The 15,033-nt window shown below is 50.5% G+C and overlaps 1 protein-coding gene across 5 annotated transcripts in view; it reads right to left on the bottom strand.

Moving 5' to 3' along the window:
- The window catches only part of FLI1 (Fli-1 proto-oncogene, ETS transcription factor), a 105,864-nt gene that overhangs the window by 72,239 nt on the left and 18,592 nt on the right, over positions 1–15,033 (bottom strand). Inside the window, exon 1 of one of the 5 annotated variants that reach the window (XM_032709590.1) lies at positions 3,981–4,504. The exons of the other annotated variants lie outside the window; for them this stretch is intronic. Within the exon in view, the coding sequence (XP_032565481.1) occupies positions 3,981–3,998 (18 nt within the window). The 5' untranslated portion in view covers positions 3,999–4,504. Of the gene's footprint in view, positions 1–3,980; positions 4,505–15,033 lie in introns of those variants that run through there. 5 annotated transcript variants of the gene reach the window in all.

Genomic DNA, 15,033 nt, shown 5'->3' with positions numbered 1-15,033 from the left:
AAATCTTGGTGATTTATTTGTCATTTTTTTCAATCTGCAGATTGGGAGTTTGCCCTGGGAGTCGATGCCCTTTTGCCAGGAAGGGTCATCCCTCGGGGGCCAGAGCCAGGGTGACCTCAAAGGGCCAAACAGGCACTGAAACTCGCCCAGAAGGGGAACACGTTCTCACTCTGAGCTCCTGAAGGCGAGTTCCAGGGCGAGAGCGAACGCCCACGGTTCACAAACGACAAGAAACAGTGATTGCTCTGCAAACCCCACCCCACCCTTTGCCATGGCAACGCCAACACACGAGTCCTCTTCTCCTGGAGGGACACAACTCTGGTTGTCACCTCCTTGGGAAATGCAAAGTCCTCACTGAATGTCCCTCAGTGGCCTCTCTGATGGCCACAACACAAGGATAAATATGTTTGCACAGAACGAAGGCAGCAGCTACACAAAATGTGCTTTCTTATTAACAGCCAGGCTTTAGCAAGTGTATTGGCTTTAATTATTCTCCCCACATAAAGTGGAAGTGAAACAATTAAACCAGTTTGAAACCACACCAGTTGTTATTGTGAGGAAGTCCATGCACGGGCAGCTTGCTGCTGATGAGATGGACCCTTTTTCGAATTAATTTGAGGCAATAAAAACCAAACACTCCAAACACAACGTAAATTAATCAAAACAGGGGGTTAACCCTCAGAACATGGCATTGGGAATACCTGGAGTTGTACAATAAAAGTGTTATCAACTATTTATAATTAGTGCAAACACAAATGTCGGGGGTTTCCCTGGTTCCAAATCATCTTCTGCCAGTGCTGAATATGAGCTGAATGCGGGAATGAACTCAGAAAGGTTTGCTGCTCTTCTTCCTCCAGAAAAGACCTTTGAGCATTGCTCTAGAGGGCACTTTTTGAGCCAGCCAGGCCACTTCTCATGCCAGCTATTAAACAGATTATTGGAAGAATGCAGCAAAAATCGCCTCTCACTTCCTCAATAAGTGATCTAATTCTCCTCAAGATATAAAATCTTTTGCGAATAAATTAAAGGTGTTCTGGACCTGTTGTGATGGCTCAGCAATATCATATAGGATGTAAGTCACACATGGTGGGGAAAGATGACTTACAGTCCTGAGCTGGCTCCATATTATATGTTTATGTCCATGAGGTTTGGGTTCAAAACTCTGGAACCAACTTTAATACACACTTGTGTGCCATGTCCACAAAGGGTGCAGGCGTAGGCCAGGATAATCCTGACCACATCTATCCTCTGACCATGCCCTGTTTCCCCAGGAGCCTTTAGGAGTGCCCAAGGTCCCAGTGGATTTACCCCCTCACTGCAAAGTTCCCCTGCAGCTGGGCAGGTGTGCACTTAAATTATTCCATGTGGGTAAAACCAATCTGTCACCAAAACTCTTTCTGAATGGCACAGAGAGACTGAGAGAAAAGTGCCAGCCCAATATTAGAGGTTGCAGAGCAAAGGGAGAGATTTTCACAGCAGACTCAACCCAAACTCCTGCACCTGCCAAGCGTGCAGCTAAAAGTCTCTGGCTCAATTAAAATAATTAGTCCGTGGAATAGTTTTGCATAAATTCAAAAAAGAGAATCACTTGCCAAGTTTAAACTGCTCAAGAAGAAAATCATCTGGACTGCATAGCCCTCTCCCAAACGAAGCACTGCTCCCTGCACTGACAGGAATATTTCTGAGCTCGGGGAGGGAAGCGTTTCTTACCCGCCCCGGAACTCAGATTTCATCTGCTCCCTCCCCTAGTCTTGCTGGAGATGATGAAAGGGCTTTTTACTGTGTTTTTCTTGCTCTCCAGTCACTTCCATGCATCTTTCTGCCATATTTTTCCCCACACAAACACAGCTCTGAGATAAATCAACGTGTACAACTCTGGGAGAGCAGAACTAAGGCACGATTGCTTTTAAATTGCTTTTCTCTGGATGTGGACGGGTTTGCTTTGCTGTGCCCTAGAATTCAGAGGATCTACCCTGCAGCACAGGTTGTCTGGAGAGCTCAGCACAAAAACATTGCAGCATCTGAAGCCACATCCTCTCCTGCTGCCCTTCACCTGAGACAAGCCAGGCAAGGTGGCCTAACCCTTCCCTTCTCTGCAGCAAATCTGTCACTGCGTGGGGTTAATACTCCTTGAACCCACTTTTTAGGAAAACTTGCAAGAGATCTCAGATAATCCCAGAGGCACCAGAGAGCCCTGAGCTCAGTGCATGGCACGAGAAAAGGGGAAATTATCAGAGGTGGCAAACAGGACATGGGCACCTGCAGCAACTTGGAACAGCTCAGTAAGCGAGCCCGGAGGAGATCTGGAGTCTCTGGATGCCGTTTGTCTGAGCAATCAGCCAGGTCATTTCTGGCCCAGGAGAGAAGCAGGACAAGGGCAGAGCAGGCAGTGGGCAGGGCCGGGAGCCGGGGCAGTGACCTGGGATGCGTTGAGTGAGTTCCTCCTTCGGCCACAGCCTCCCAACGTGACTGTAAGAGGAGCTGCGAAGTGTCGCAGTTCCTCATCCCCGAACCGCAGGGGCTGCGGGTGAGCAGCAGTTCTGTGCAACACGGGCTGCCTGGGATGGGAGCAGCTCCCGGGGCTCCAGGAATTCCCTGCCTGGTGGGAATACTCAGCTCCGCTCAGGGCTCGTGGCCTGGGCAGCAAAGCAGGTCCATGTGTGCACCACAGCAGATCTACAGATGGGAGATTTCTGCACTTTCACTGCACAATATTTAGGGCTCCGCAAATCAAAGAAGGTTGTGGTGCACTAAACTTATCCTGAATGAGGCCCAGGTTACTTTTGCTACGGACCTGAGGAGGTGGAGGGGAAAACTTGTCTTATTCCTGACATACCTCCCAAATTTTGTGCTTTCAATGCTCATACTTTCTCCCTTTCCGACATCCACCCTTTCATTCCCTCTCTCTTTCCTCTTTCCATTTTCTCTTCCTGCCCTTCTCCTTCCCTCCCCCTTCTTTTGAGACCCTTCCAAACCGTGCACTTGTCACAAGCTGCAATCTAAGGGAGAAAGTTTCAGTTCCTGCCAGTTTGCAGCATTTTTTCTACCCAGGTCAGCAAAAGAAAAAAAAAAAAAAGGAGGGAAAAAAAAAAAGATACACCAAAAAAAGAGCACTTTTAAGACGAAATGACACCCCACCCAGGCGATAGGCATCTTCTTTCGAAATCCTCCAACCCAAACACACCCACAGCGTCTCTTGCTTCAAGGCTCCTCTGTTCAAACTGCTCCTGTTCTACAGCGCTCCCTCAAGAAGAGCCCGTAAGAATCGCGGCAGGGTCCCCCAAAGCCAGAAAGTCCCCCCTGTGCTGCTCTGGGCTTTGAGAAGCACCTCAAGGGGCTTGGAAAGGCTCGGTTCATCTTTCCAGAGGCTGGAGGACTGGCCGGTGGGACGGGGGGAAGGAGGGGAATCCGCTCTCCGAGCCCGGGCAGCGTCCCCGGTTGCTCAAGGCCACCCGAGGTTGGTTATGTTGGTGGTTTATTTGCCACACACTCAGCTTCCCTTTCCCGCTGCCTCTCCCCAAGCCAGGGGATGTTTCTCTTCCAACTCCCCGCCAAAAAAAAAAAAAAAAAAAAAAAAAAAAAAGAAATGACTGCAGGAGCAAAGGCAGGGGCGACCACCGGAGCCAGCGGAGCCTTCCCGGCAGGGCCGGGGGCACAGCGGGGCAGCTCCGAGCCCGCTCCGAGCCCCGGGGCAGGAGCTGGCACTGCCCTCCCGGAGCCGGGCACGGCCCCGCGGCCCCTCCGAGCCCCCCCCGAGCGGGGACGAGCGTCTGCGAACCCCCCGAGCCCCGGGGAGAGCCCCGAGACGCGACGGCGGCCGACGGGGAAGAGGAGGAGGAGGAGGAGGAGGAGGAGGAGGAGGGAGGAGGAGGAGGAGGAGGAGGAGGAGAAGAGCCCGGCCGTAGCCGGCCCCGGCCCTGCGCCCCTTCCCGGCGCCCCCCCGGCTACAGGGGACCCCCGGCCCGTCCTGCCCCCCTTACCTTAATAGTGCCGTCCATCTAGAATAACTTCCAGCCGGGACCAGCAATATTCCACACATTGACCCGGTTTAGCCTGCGACCGACGCCTCCTGAAGTTCTTTATCCTTCTCTCTCTTTCGCTCTTCTCGCTGCCCTTCCAGCGGTTTTGCTGCTCGCTCCGTACCCACTCTCCCCCTCTCTCCCTCCCTTCCTCCCTCTCTCTCCGTCTCTCTCTTTTTTTAACTTTGGTTGTTGCAGCAGAGCGAAAAAGAGACAGTTAACCGGATGAAACGTTTTTTTCTGCTAATTTTGGGAAGTGAAGTCACTCGAGGAGGAAACTTTCGTCTCTCCTCTGGTCCTGCCTTCTTGTTGAAAATATATATATTTTACATACAGGATATTTGCTCCATTTAGATAAGAAGGGGCAGAACAATGGGTACCTCTGTCACAGCTCTTGTTTGTCGCTGGGGCGGCCAGTCCAGCGCAGCCCTTGCCTTGCACCCCAGCTCGTCTTAGCCAGCGCCGTGTGTCATCCCACAGTTTAGTTTAACGTGGGTTTTTGCCATTTTTTTTTCCTTTTGGCCGGAGCAGCCTCAGCCTGACTCACTGAATTTCCGTCTCTTCCCACAGATTTTTTTATTAATGCGTTTTCCAGTCACCGGCAAAAATTAAGGGGAGAAAACCGTAAATACGATTCGGTCGCGGCGGGCAGGGGAAGAAAAGAAAAAAAAATGTATTTAAAGCATACTTCGCTCCCCCTCCTTCACGCCTCCCAGCAAGGAGCGTGAGACGAGGGTCCGGTCCCTGCCAGAAATGAGCGGTAAGTGCAATAATGTGAGACAGACAGACGACTCCAGCAATTAAATCCAGGCTGGGAATGGGGCTGAGGGGAAGCGGAGGCTTTTTGCCACTTTCGCCCCTTCCCCTCACTCCCACTCGTCTCGAGGGGTGGGATGTCGGGCTCTGAGGGGGAGACACTGGGATGGATGGGTGTCCAGCCATCTCTTCCAGGGACTGGGAATCCTTTCCCGCTCATAGTGCGAGTCTCTCGCTAAGCTGTTAAAACCTCACTCAAACGAGAGGAGGGAAACCCACTTTACAGGCTAAAGATGACAACAATTCGCGGTGATTATCAGATCGGCCGAAATTTCCCTTCCCATACCGTGTCCTAACGGGCACCGCACACAAAAAACCCTCAACCACCAGCCTTTAAATCTCATTTTAGACCTGGCGAGCCTCTGACGTGCAATTCTCCCTTTCATTCAAACGGGAGCGATCAGCAGAGGAGAAAACGCGCTTTTCCTTTTTCCGGGAAAAGCTGCAACCTTCCAGAGGAGCCGAGAAAAGGAGACAATACCCGCCTGTGCGGCTCCCCCGCTTCCCCCCTCCCTCGCAAAAATAAGCAGCAGCGGAACACATCATGCAACACTCGGGGCTCCTTTCTGCCCCACTTCTGCAAACAACGCAGAGGGAAAGAGCAGAGCGGGGAATAAAAGGAGGGGAAACCAAGAAAGAAAAGTGCCAAGGCAGGAGGACTCTCCTGCACGTCGGGTCTCTCGGTGGGAAGGATGGATTACCTTGTCCAGTGCCAGTTGTGTCCAGGCTTTTTGTTTCCCCCTGTCTTTAGTCCAACCACGGGAAGGGGGGCTGGGGGTTGGGGGAAATCAAAATGATATCCAAAGTTATCCTGCACCCGCCCCTTCCAAAGGGGAAATGCAATAATGCCACTAGTGTTTCTACTCGGCTGCGGCAGAGTTGCCTTATTAATACTTTATTTCTGCGAGCCCGGAGCTGGCAGGAGAGAGCTGCAGATCCCCCTTGCCCCTCCCTCCCCTCCCTCCCCCTCCTCTGAAATTAGCCTCATCAATTCAGCTACAATTTTGGAGTTCAGATGCAGACACGGTGCTGAACGTGACCAGACCTGGAGGTTTTGGGCTCGCTGCTTGCCAGCGATTGAGGCCGCCCGCAGCCGGGAGGTGAAGGGGGGGAGCGGAGGGACAGCCCGGCCGCCTCCCGTCTCCCCACCCCCGGCCCCCCCTGTCTGCTCCACAGTCCAGGGGTCTGCACCGGGGTCCCCGGAGAGCTGCACATCTGGATGCTGCTAGCGGGGTCAGGTCCCCCCTTGCCTAGGGCCGCAAGAACTGGAGTTCAATTAAAAGAAATCGCGGTTAACCCTTTGCTTTCCGCATTTCTCTTGCCTTTTCCCTGCCCTCCGTCCCGTCTCCCCCCCGGCAGTGTTCTGTCCCCGCTCCCCCCTCGGCGTTACCACATGGCAGGAGGCTGCAGCGACCAGAAAAGCGAGAGGTTAAAGGGAAGAGTGAAACGCATCCTTTCAAAACCCAAATGGTTTCCTCTCTAGACAACACTCCCCACCAACCCCGAAAAGCAACGAGGGCGGGGGGTGAGGGAGAGGACAGGTTGAGGACCTGAACCGCGAAAGGAAGGGGAAAAAAATCCCGTGGAAAGAGCCTCTGTCACCCACGGACCCCACAGGGCACTTTGGGTTTAGGCTGTGGACCGGCAGTGGGGAGAAACCACCTGAAAACGTGCCCAGCTCATGGGAGAGGAGCCCGACCCTCCCCAGGCAGCCCCTGCCCAGCCCCGGCTGAGGGGACAAACAAACTCGGCCCCCGCCGCGCATCCCCAGCGCTCCCAAGGGGGGGAGGTGCCAAACAGACCCCTCTCCTTCCCACCTGGAGATATTTTAGGAACCCAGCTCTGCCTTTTGTGGCCAGACGGGCACCGTGACCCTCAGGGGCTTATTTTGCATGTCTGGGGATGGCTCCAAACGGTACCAGGTCGGGTCACTTGTTAGGTCGGGTCTGGCAGGGACGTTGCTGTCTTACCTCTTGGGTTTGGGCTAAAACATTTGCGAAAATCCGGGAGATAAAATAACGAGCGAAGTTGTCAAACACTGCCTCAGACAAGCCGAACAATCTGTTCTTTTCTTCCCAAATAACTTAACAATAGAAGCTTTGCTTCATTGGGGTTTTTTGGTTTTTTTTGTTTGTTTCTTCCCTCCTTCTTCCCCCCCCCTTCCAAAAAACTCACCCCTGAAGTCACCCCAAACTTTTTGTATAAGGCTGAGCTACTCACAACCTCCGTGCGCCAAAGCTCTGCATCATCCCAGGTGATTGTGCGGTGACTTTGGGTATTTTTCTGTTATTTAACTGAGTATTTGACTGCGTTTGAGTGAGAAGGGAGCAAAGCCTGGCAGAAAAAGTCGCGCACGGGGCTGAGCAATGTGCGCAACTTTTAATCTGTTGCTCGACGTTTGGATGCACATGTACATACAGCAAAGGAATTATGATCTGTTTAATGTGGTTACCACCAGACATCTGGAAAATCATTTGATCTTGGCAACCACGGAAGATTTCAAATGCTGACACTGGGACAGGCTGGTAGAAATCAGTTACTCCTCAATTATTGGTAGTACGATTTTTTTCTTTCACTGCGCTTATGAATGAAACGAAATTATCGAGCTTTTAATTAGTTCAATATTGATCTCAAGCGCTTGGCATGTCCCCACCTCCTCTCCTCGTCTTTATTATTGGGTTACACCGGCTGCAGCCTCACCCGGAGAAGGTGAAAACGCCGATTTTGGGTGATCCGACCGAAACGAATAAGGACACTCTGGGGGGATTGAGCCCGTCACTGATTCACGGGCAGTACCAAAGGAATTAACCCCTCAGTGGAGCTCCATGCCGGGAACTACAGGACTTCACGGGATTGCAGAACCCTAAAGATATGGATTTTCCGTCTGGAATTCCCACGGGATTAGCGGGCATCACTTCGCAATTAAAACCGTCGAGTTATTCCATAGGAATAAACACCATGGAAACCTTCCCGAGCCTCAGTCGCAGGTTAGAAATATGATTTTCGGAGGATGGGAGAGGGGATTTGGCTTCTGTCACCCCATCTGACCCCAACAGCATCAGCTGAGCTCTCCTTCACCCCGGCCTGGGGTCGCTGCGAACTCACGCAGTGAATACGGGAGGGGAGCCCCAGAAAACGCGGCAGCCACGCCCTGGCTCTGTCGCTGGAAAGTGGCTCATTTTGCATTAACTGAGACAAAGCGTCCTCTTTGTTGTAACCAGCTTCTCTATACACGTAGCTTGTGCTATATATTATATATGTATGTATTTTATATATATATAGTACCTTGTGCTAGCGATATTTTGTATATATATATATATCTTCCTATATATTCTTTTCTCTATAATCATGTTTCACAACGTTTGCCATCATTGAGTACTTGCAGAAGGCCAGAGTTTGTCCTGCTCCAGCCTTTACTAGAGGGGAAAATCTCCACCAGCCTCAGTGAACGCTTGGAATCTCTGGGTCTGACTTTCCTCTGGCACCGACTCCGTTGCAGAATGAAAAACGCGACGCGTTGTGTTTATTTTCTAAACCCACAACCTCACAAGCCAAAAGCCCAAACTGCAGCCCTGGGATTTGATCCCCAGAAACGAATCCCAATTCTAAACTAAACTAATTGGTCAAAGCTCTGCTTTTTAGCTCCAGCAATAAAAAGGAAGCAGTGGAGTGTTCCAGCCCCACGACTGAAGGATCGGGTCCCTCCTCCCTACAGGAACAGCCCATGAGATTTGGGAGCTTGAAGCCGGAAAGTTGCTCCCTGCTAATCGGTGCTAAGTAAATCATAATGTCTTAAAAGCGGTGTGGAGAAGATGCAGTAGCTTTGAAGCTGCACCTCAATTAGGCGGAGAGCGGGGTGAGCAGTGTCCTGGCTGCTTTTATTTGAGCCCCACGTCCCAATAAAACCACCCCCGCCCTCCCTCCCTCCCCCATCCCGCAATTATTGGAAAGCTAAGGCACAAAAAACAAAAATACTGAAGGCCAAAAAAACAGACTGCAGTGCACTAGCTCCAAACGTCTGGCCCCTCGCTTGAGGCCATAATTAATTTGAGATTTATTTTTATTGGAGAACCCAGTCTCGTCTGACCTTAGCCAAACAAGGCTTCAGCGAGACCCTTGATGCGCTTGAATGGAACAGAATATTTCTCTCTAACTTCTCTTCAGGCGTCCGTGCCTGCTTTGAATTTGTTCCTCAGACTTCATGTATTTGGAGATTTACAGGAAAGATTTAAAGCATTTTTTTCCCCTTAGCGTTTACTCTCTTTTTTCTTCCCTTCTCACTCCCCTTTCCCTCCACACCTCCTCTCCTTCTAAACGTAGGAGCATAGGAAAGGCTGGAATACAAAATTCCCTGGATCCAGCATATTGGAGGGGGGCGTTTTTCTGTAAATTGTGAAAGAATGGAGCCATTAGAAGGTCGCCGAGCTGGGGAGGGAGTTGGTTGCTGCTCTCTAAATGCGAGGGTCACTGCAAAAGCTCGTCCCTTGTGCCCGAGGGTCTGGTTTATTTTGGAAAGCTCCAACATGCCACATTTCCAGCAGACAAACAACTTCTCTCCCACCTTCTCGACCTAAATTCAAACCATGTCTTGAAGGTAAAGCGGGAAGGGAACAACAAGAGCCCTTCCCCACGCAGCGCTGGGGCTGAGCACGGGGAAAACTCAGGACAGCGGGAAGCGGGAAGGGATCTTTCTCTGTAAAATAGAGAGGTAAGTGCAAACAAGAACGAAATCCTTAAGCACCAACTTATCATAAGGCATTAATCAAGGACTTGCTGAAGTCCAACAATTTAGCAGCGTTTCTGCCCCGAGAAATGAGCGTCCAAAAGAGAACGTTTCGGTGTCTGCGTAATTAATCACCCCGAGGTGTGAGAACGACGTGGGAGTTCACAGCAGCTTCTGCCGACAAAGCTGCCGCCGTTCCCCCTTCCCTGGGGGTGCCTGAGCCGCCGGCCCGAGCCCAGCCGGGAGGAACTGAAATCCTGCGGGACGCCGGGAATGGGGGGCGGGAGTGTGGGGAAAAACATAAAAAAAAGGGAAAAAGAAGAGGCAGAAAGGGATAAAGCGCTGGAGGATGCGCTCAGTAGGAACATCACTACCCGAAAAACCAGTCGGTGAAGGCTTTGATTTCCCTTTCCCGCCACGTTCTCCAGCTGCCCAGGTTTCCTCCTGCTCCACCCGCGCATCCTTGAGCACCTGCGGGCCGAGCCCGCACGGCTCCTCCTCGCTCGGTTCCTCAGCATCATCCTCGCTGGGAAACAAGGGAAATCCCAGGATACCCTTTCCCTGCAACCTGTCCCGAGCAGCCCGTGCTCCTGTTCAGCGGGAGGGAGGACGTGTCCGTGCCGGGCTTTGGCAGTGCCCTGCGCGTCGCCCGCTCCAAAGAAAACCTCCCTGTTTTGTCCTTAAAAAGAATTAACCCCCCTCTCTCTTTTGGGCTTCTGTAAACTTTCCAGGCCGAGTGAGAGCAAGAACAAACCCAATATTGTTTCCAGCCACGCAGCCCATTTTACCTCCATGAATATGCTTCTTTGTACAGCCCCACAAACGTTATGGTTGCATTAAACCCATTTTTAGAGCGAGAACCCCGCGCTTGCACAGAGATGGAAAATCCATCCTCGTCCCCCTTTCCAAGAGCTGGGCTGGAGACCACTTCCCGCAGAAGCTTTGGAATATCATCTCCAGGCGCGGCAGAGGAAAAGAGGGGGAGAGGAGGGGTGATGCCGGGACACCGGGAACATCACCGGGAACATCATCGCCCTCTCCTTTGCCTTCTGCTTAGACCAAGGGGCTTCACCTGGCCAGTCCTGCCTCCAGCCGGCACGGCTGCCTGGGCAGGGGGCTCCAGGGCAAGGAAAAGTTCTCCAGGGCAAGGAAAAGGATTCCAGGAGAAAGGAAGGGATTCCAGGAGAAGAAAAGGGACTCCAGGAGAAGGAAAGGGACTCCACGAGAAGGAAAAGAGCTCTAGGGGAAGGAAAGAGACTCCAGGGGAAGGAAAAGGGCTCAAGGGGAAGGAAAAGGGCTCTAGGGGAAGGAAAGGGATTCTAGGAGAAGGGAAAGAGCTCTGAGGGAAGGAAAGGGACTCCAGGGGAAGGAAAAGGGCTCAAGGGGAAGGAAAAGGGCTCTAGGGGAAGGAAAGGGATTCTAGGAGAAGGGAAAGAGCTCTGAGGGAAGGAAAGGGACTCCAGGGGAAGGAAAAGGGCTCAAGGGGATGGAGAGGGGCTCTGGGGGAAGGAAAGGGGCTCTAGGGGAAGGAAAGCGGTTCCAGGGGAAGGAAAGAGGTTCCAGGGGAAGGAAAAGGGCTCCAGGGGAAGAAAAGGGACTCCAGGAGCAGGAAGGGAGGTTCCCCCCGGCCCCGGGAGGTGCACCCCGGGATGCCTCGGGGAGGGCAGGGCAGGGCAGTGGCTGCGTTTCCAAGCAGGGGAAGCGAAAGCAGAAGCGCTGAGTGTGCGAGCAGGGGGTTGGGGATAAAAGGGGAGATCGGCGCTGGGACGTTGCCGAAGGGCAGAAGAAAAGCGCGAGTGAATTATGCACCCCCCAAAACTATTCCTGTGCCACCTTTCCACACATGTCAAAGCACAGACTGGCGGTGCAGGGGGGGAGCAGGGGCTGCTGTGGCCCAGAGTAGCTTGTGGCAATGGTAATAATTAAAAAATCAGTATTCAGAGGTCATGTTGCTTTGCTTATAGCCCTAATTCTTTCCATATCCCTACAGTCAGGATTCCAGTGCTGTCTTCTTTTAAAATTTAATTTCCCAATTATATTACATGTTCCATTCTCTAAAGTCAAATGCTCATGTTTAGATGAGATTAGCACCCTCTGATATACTGTAAATTATTAAGTACTTGCAGATCAGTAAGTCCCTAACGGTATGAGGGATATAAATACTTGAACAGTTGTGTAGAAGAAGCCAGTAAGGATCAAAATTAGCTTTCAGTTTTATGAATTCCCACCCCTCCATTGCATCGAGGCACATACAGGAAGTGTGAGAGAGAAGGTTGGGCAGGAGGTTGTGTAGGGTCTGTTATCAGGGCTTTAGGTACATCCTACGTGGTTGGGATGTAAACCAAGGTTACAACACTGAGAGGCTGAACTTCAACCAGTGTGACTCCACTTGTTAAAACACCCCCCTTAAAACAAACCATTCAAATATGAAATCCTCCTCTTTCCCCGCCAGCTTCCTCACCTCACCCCTCCAAGCCCCGACAAGAACAGTGTGACCTTCAGAAGGTTCTCAGAGGCTGTTTGGTCCCCCAGGGGTGTGACAGGGAGTTTGTTCCTCCTGGGAGCTCCTGTGGAACACCCTGTACAAGCCCCCTCCGGGGTACAACACACAGAGACAAAGCATTTTTCTGTACAAGGCACAGAATAAACCTAAAGTTGATATACATTGTGCATCTGTCAAAGAGGATTTGTAGAAGACATCAATCCAAGTGCTGTTTTTCCTGATGGGGGTAGCATTTACATCCCACAAAAGTAATAAGTAAAATACTTCTCCCTCCCATAGGATGAAGAAGTAAGTTTTTCTGGGGAAGGAATGACATGAAAGAAAATAACAACAATAAGAAGAATCATCATCATCATCTGGGAAGAGAGAGGAGTCGGGATTCAACCTTTTGCTTTTCAAACTTCCTGCTCACCACAGCTTGGGAAGTCCTGAAAGATCAGTGTGGGGAAGCAGGAGAGACAAGTCTGAGCAGCTCCTTGTTCTTATACAGCAGCTGCATCTACATTTGAAAGCTGGAGAAGTGGAGGAATGGAGAGTTGAATTGTCTTCCTTAGGAACACCAAGCTCACTCCACCAGGGTTTGGATGCACAGCCGTGTTTCCCAACTATCTGCCTGGAACATCAGTCAATCCCAACTCTTGTACAACCAACGAGGCATTGTCAGAACCTCTCTGCTGGCTCTGGGTGTGTCTGAGTCAGCAGAAAGTGCCACCAAGCTCAGAGGGGCCAGAGATTAACCCAATCCACACGTTTCAGGTTCTAACTTCCCTGAATTTAATCCCATTCCCACTTTTATGAACAGCCTCACTGCTCTGAGTGAGCTTCCCAGGTACCACCTTATCTCACAGGTACTGAGCTGCCCAACCAAACTTTGAAGAGTCAATGGGAGACATTTCCCTTGTGTTCAGAAGATTTTGGATCAGACTCCTGTGAAAATCCTGTTGATTTTTTTTTTTTTAAGCACGGGAACAAATCGTTTCCCCAAAGACACTGGTATGAAAGAAGCTTTAGAGACAAAACACCAGAGACAAAATCCTTGCTCAAAATAACAGCAGTGAAGATGAAGGGCTGGAATAAAAGGCTCACACAGCTCCCTCATCCCTCCAACTGGCACATTGGATAAATCCTGCCCTGCCTGAGGAGCTATTCCTGCTGGATCAAGCACATACTCATTCCAAGAGGACTTTGTCCAAGCCCTCTGCCTGCAGGATTGTTCTTAAAGATAAGTTATCCCGACCCAGTTAGGGACAGACTCACTCAATCCTACTGGAATATTGAATTATTTAGGCCTGGATCTTGGTTCCACTTAGTTCAAAAGGAATTGTGCTACAACTGGAGCAGCAGCTGGATCTACCTCCCAACAAAAGGCAGTGATGTCAGACTAGAGGGTGTCACAGGGCCTTCATCTCTTCATTGGGAACAGAACAGCTCAATCACTGCCCACAGACAGCAGCTCCAAAGGGAATTCCTGCTAAAGCCAGGCCCAGGCTGGGCACCAGCCCACAGACAGCGGTTCCAGAGGGAATTCCTGCTAAAGCCAGGCCCAGGCTGGGCACCAGCTTGCTCTGCTTGAGCTGGGAGGGACTTTCACTTCCCAAGATCTGAATTTCCTTTGTTTTCCACAGAGTTTCTGTTGTTGCAGAATCTCGGCTAAAGTAAAATCGAGTCACCAACACGCCCTGAAACACTGAGCTGGGAGTGGGATTTGGGGGGGATCTCAACCAAATGGGGAATCTTGACCATTCCTGGTTGGATTTGCTCTGGAAACCTGGTCCATTGAGCTGCACAATCCAATCCAGTCAGGGGATACAAGCAGTGCCACATGACCTGGGGGTCATCCCACCAAACTTGATTGCAGCTAATACTCCTAACGAGCTGCCCAAAATGAGCCATAACCCAGGGATTATACACAGAAACCATGCAGTGGATCATTCCCAATAATATGTATGTACAGGAAAATCCCACTTGAGGCCTGGATCCTTGACTAAGGGAAAGCAAAAAAAAAAGAGAGACCAAATTCCTGTAATAAATTATTCATTACAAATTATCCACCCAGCTCTAGTTAACACCCTTCTGTGTTTCTTCAGGGAGAGAAGAGCTTGTGTTTTAGATTTTCCCTAAGTGCTGTTGCATGCAGGGTTTGCCTTAAATGTGTAACCCAGATGTCCCAGACTTGGTTTATTTACATTCTTGGGAACTGTTGTGAAAAAAAACCTATATGATGTCAAATATAATATAGTGCTCAACTGAGTTATAAAGGGACGAGGCTGTGCCAACCCTTCTTTGGTATTTGTTTTAATTTTAAGGAAAAGAGAGAGGCAGAAGTGGCAAATCAAAATACATTCTAAGATCCATTTTTTAAATTATAAATATATATATGTGTACAAACAACTATTTAGAGTGCAAGATTTAGAATTATCAGATTAAAAAAAAAAACAATCTACTGAAGTTAATTTACTTTTTAAATTGTATGGAAGGACTAAGGGAAAACCACCAGGAACACTGTGAAAGACATCCCAGTAGCACCCAGTGCCTGGTGTGACAACCCATTTCTTCATAACTCAAAGAGATGTTTTGGTTTAACTCATTAAATATTTTCCCCCTTTAAATCCATTTTGAAATGTACCTTTCAAAAAACACAAACCCTCCCGGATCATTTTGCATTTTGGACTGAGGAGCTGGCAGGGAGGAGGAGCGGAGGGCAGTGCAATGGAATTCACTCCGGCTCAGCCCCGAAGGGTGTCCGGGGAGGCAGAACTTTGGAGGCAGTTCAGGGATGCAGCGCTGGGAGCACCGCGGTCACCTTGGGCTGAGAGCGACAAACCCCGGCTGTGATGGAGCTCAGGGCACCCTCCTGTGACACTGGGATGGCACAACCCCCCAAACCGAGCACCAGTGCAGGGCAATAAAGACAAAACCACTTTTACATCTTGTTGTTCTCCCAACTTTTGACTCAATCCTGCCCATTTCCA

The sequence above is a fragment of the Chiroxiphia lanceolata genome, chromosome 23, assembly GCF_009829145.1.
Source record: "Chiroxiphia lanceolata isolate bChiLan1 chromosome 23, bChiLan1.pri, whole genome shotgun sequence".
In the NCBI taxonomy this organism is placed as follows: domain Eukaryota; kingdom Metazoa; phylum Chordata; class Aves; order Passeriformes; family Pipridae; genus Chiroxiphia; species Chiroxiphia lanceolata.
Note: the sequence above shows the minus strand (reverse complement) of the source record. Positions and strands in the feature narration are given on the sequence as shown.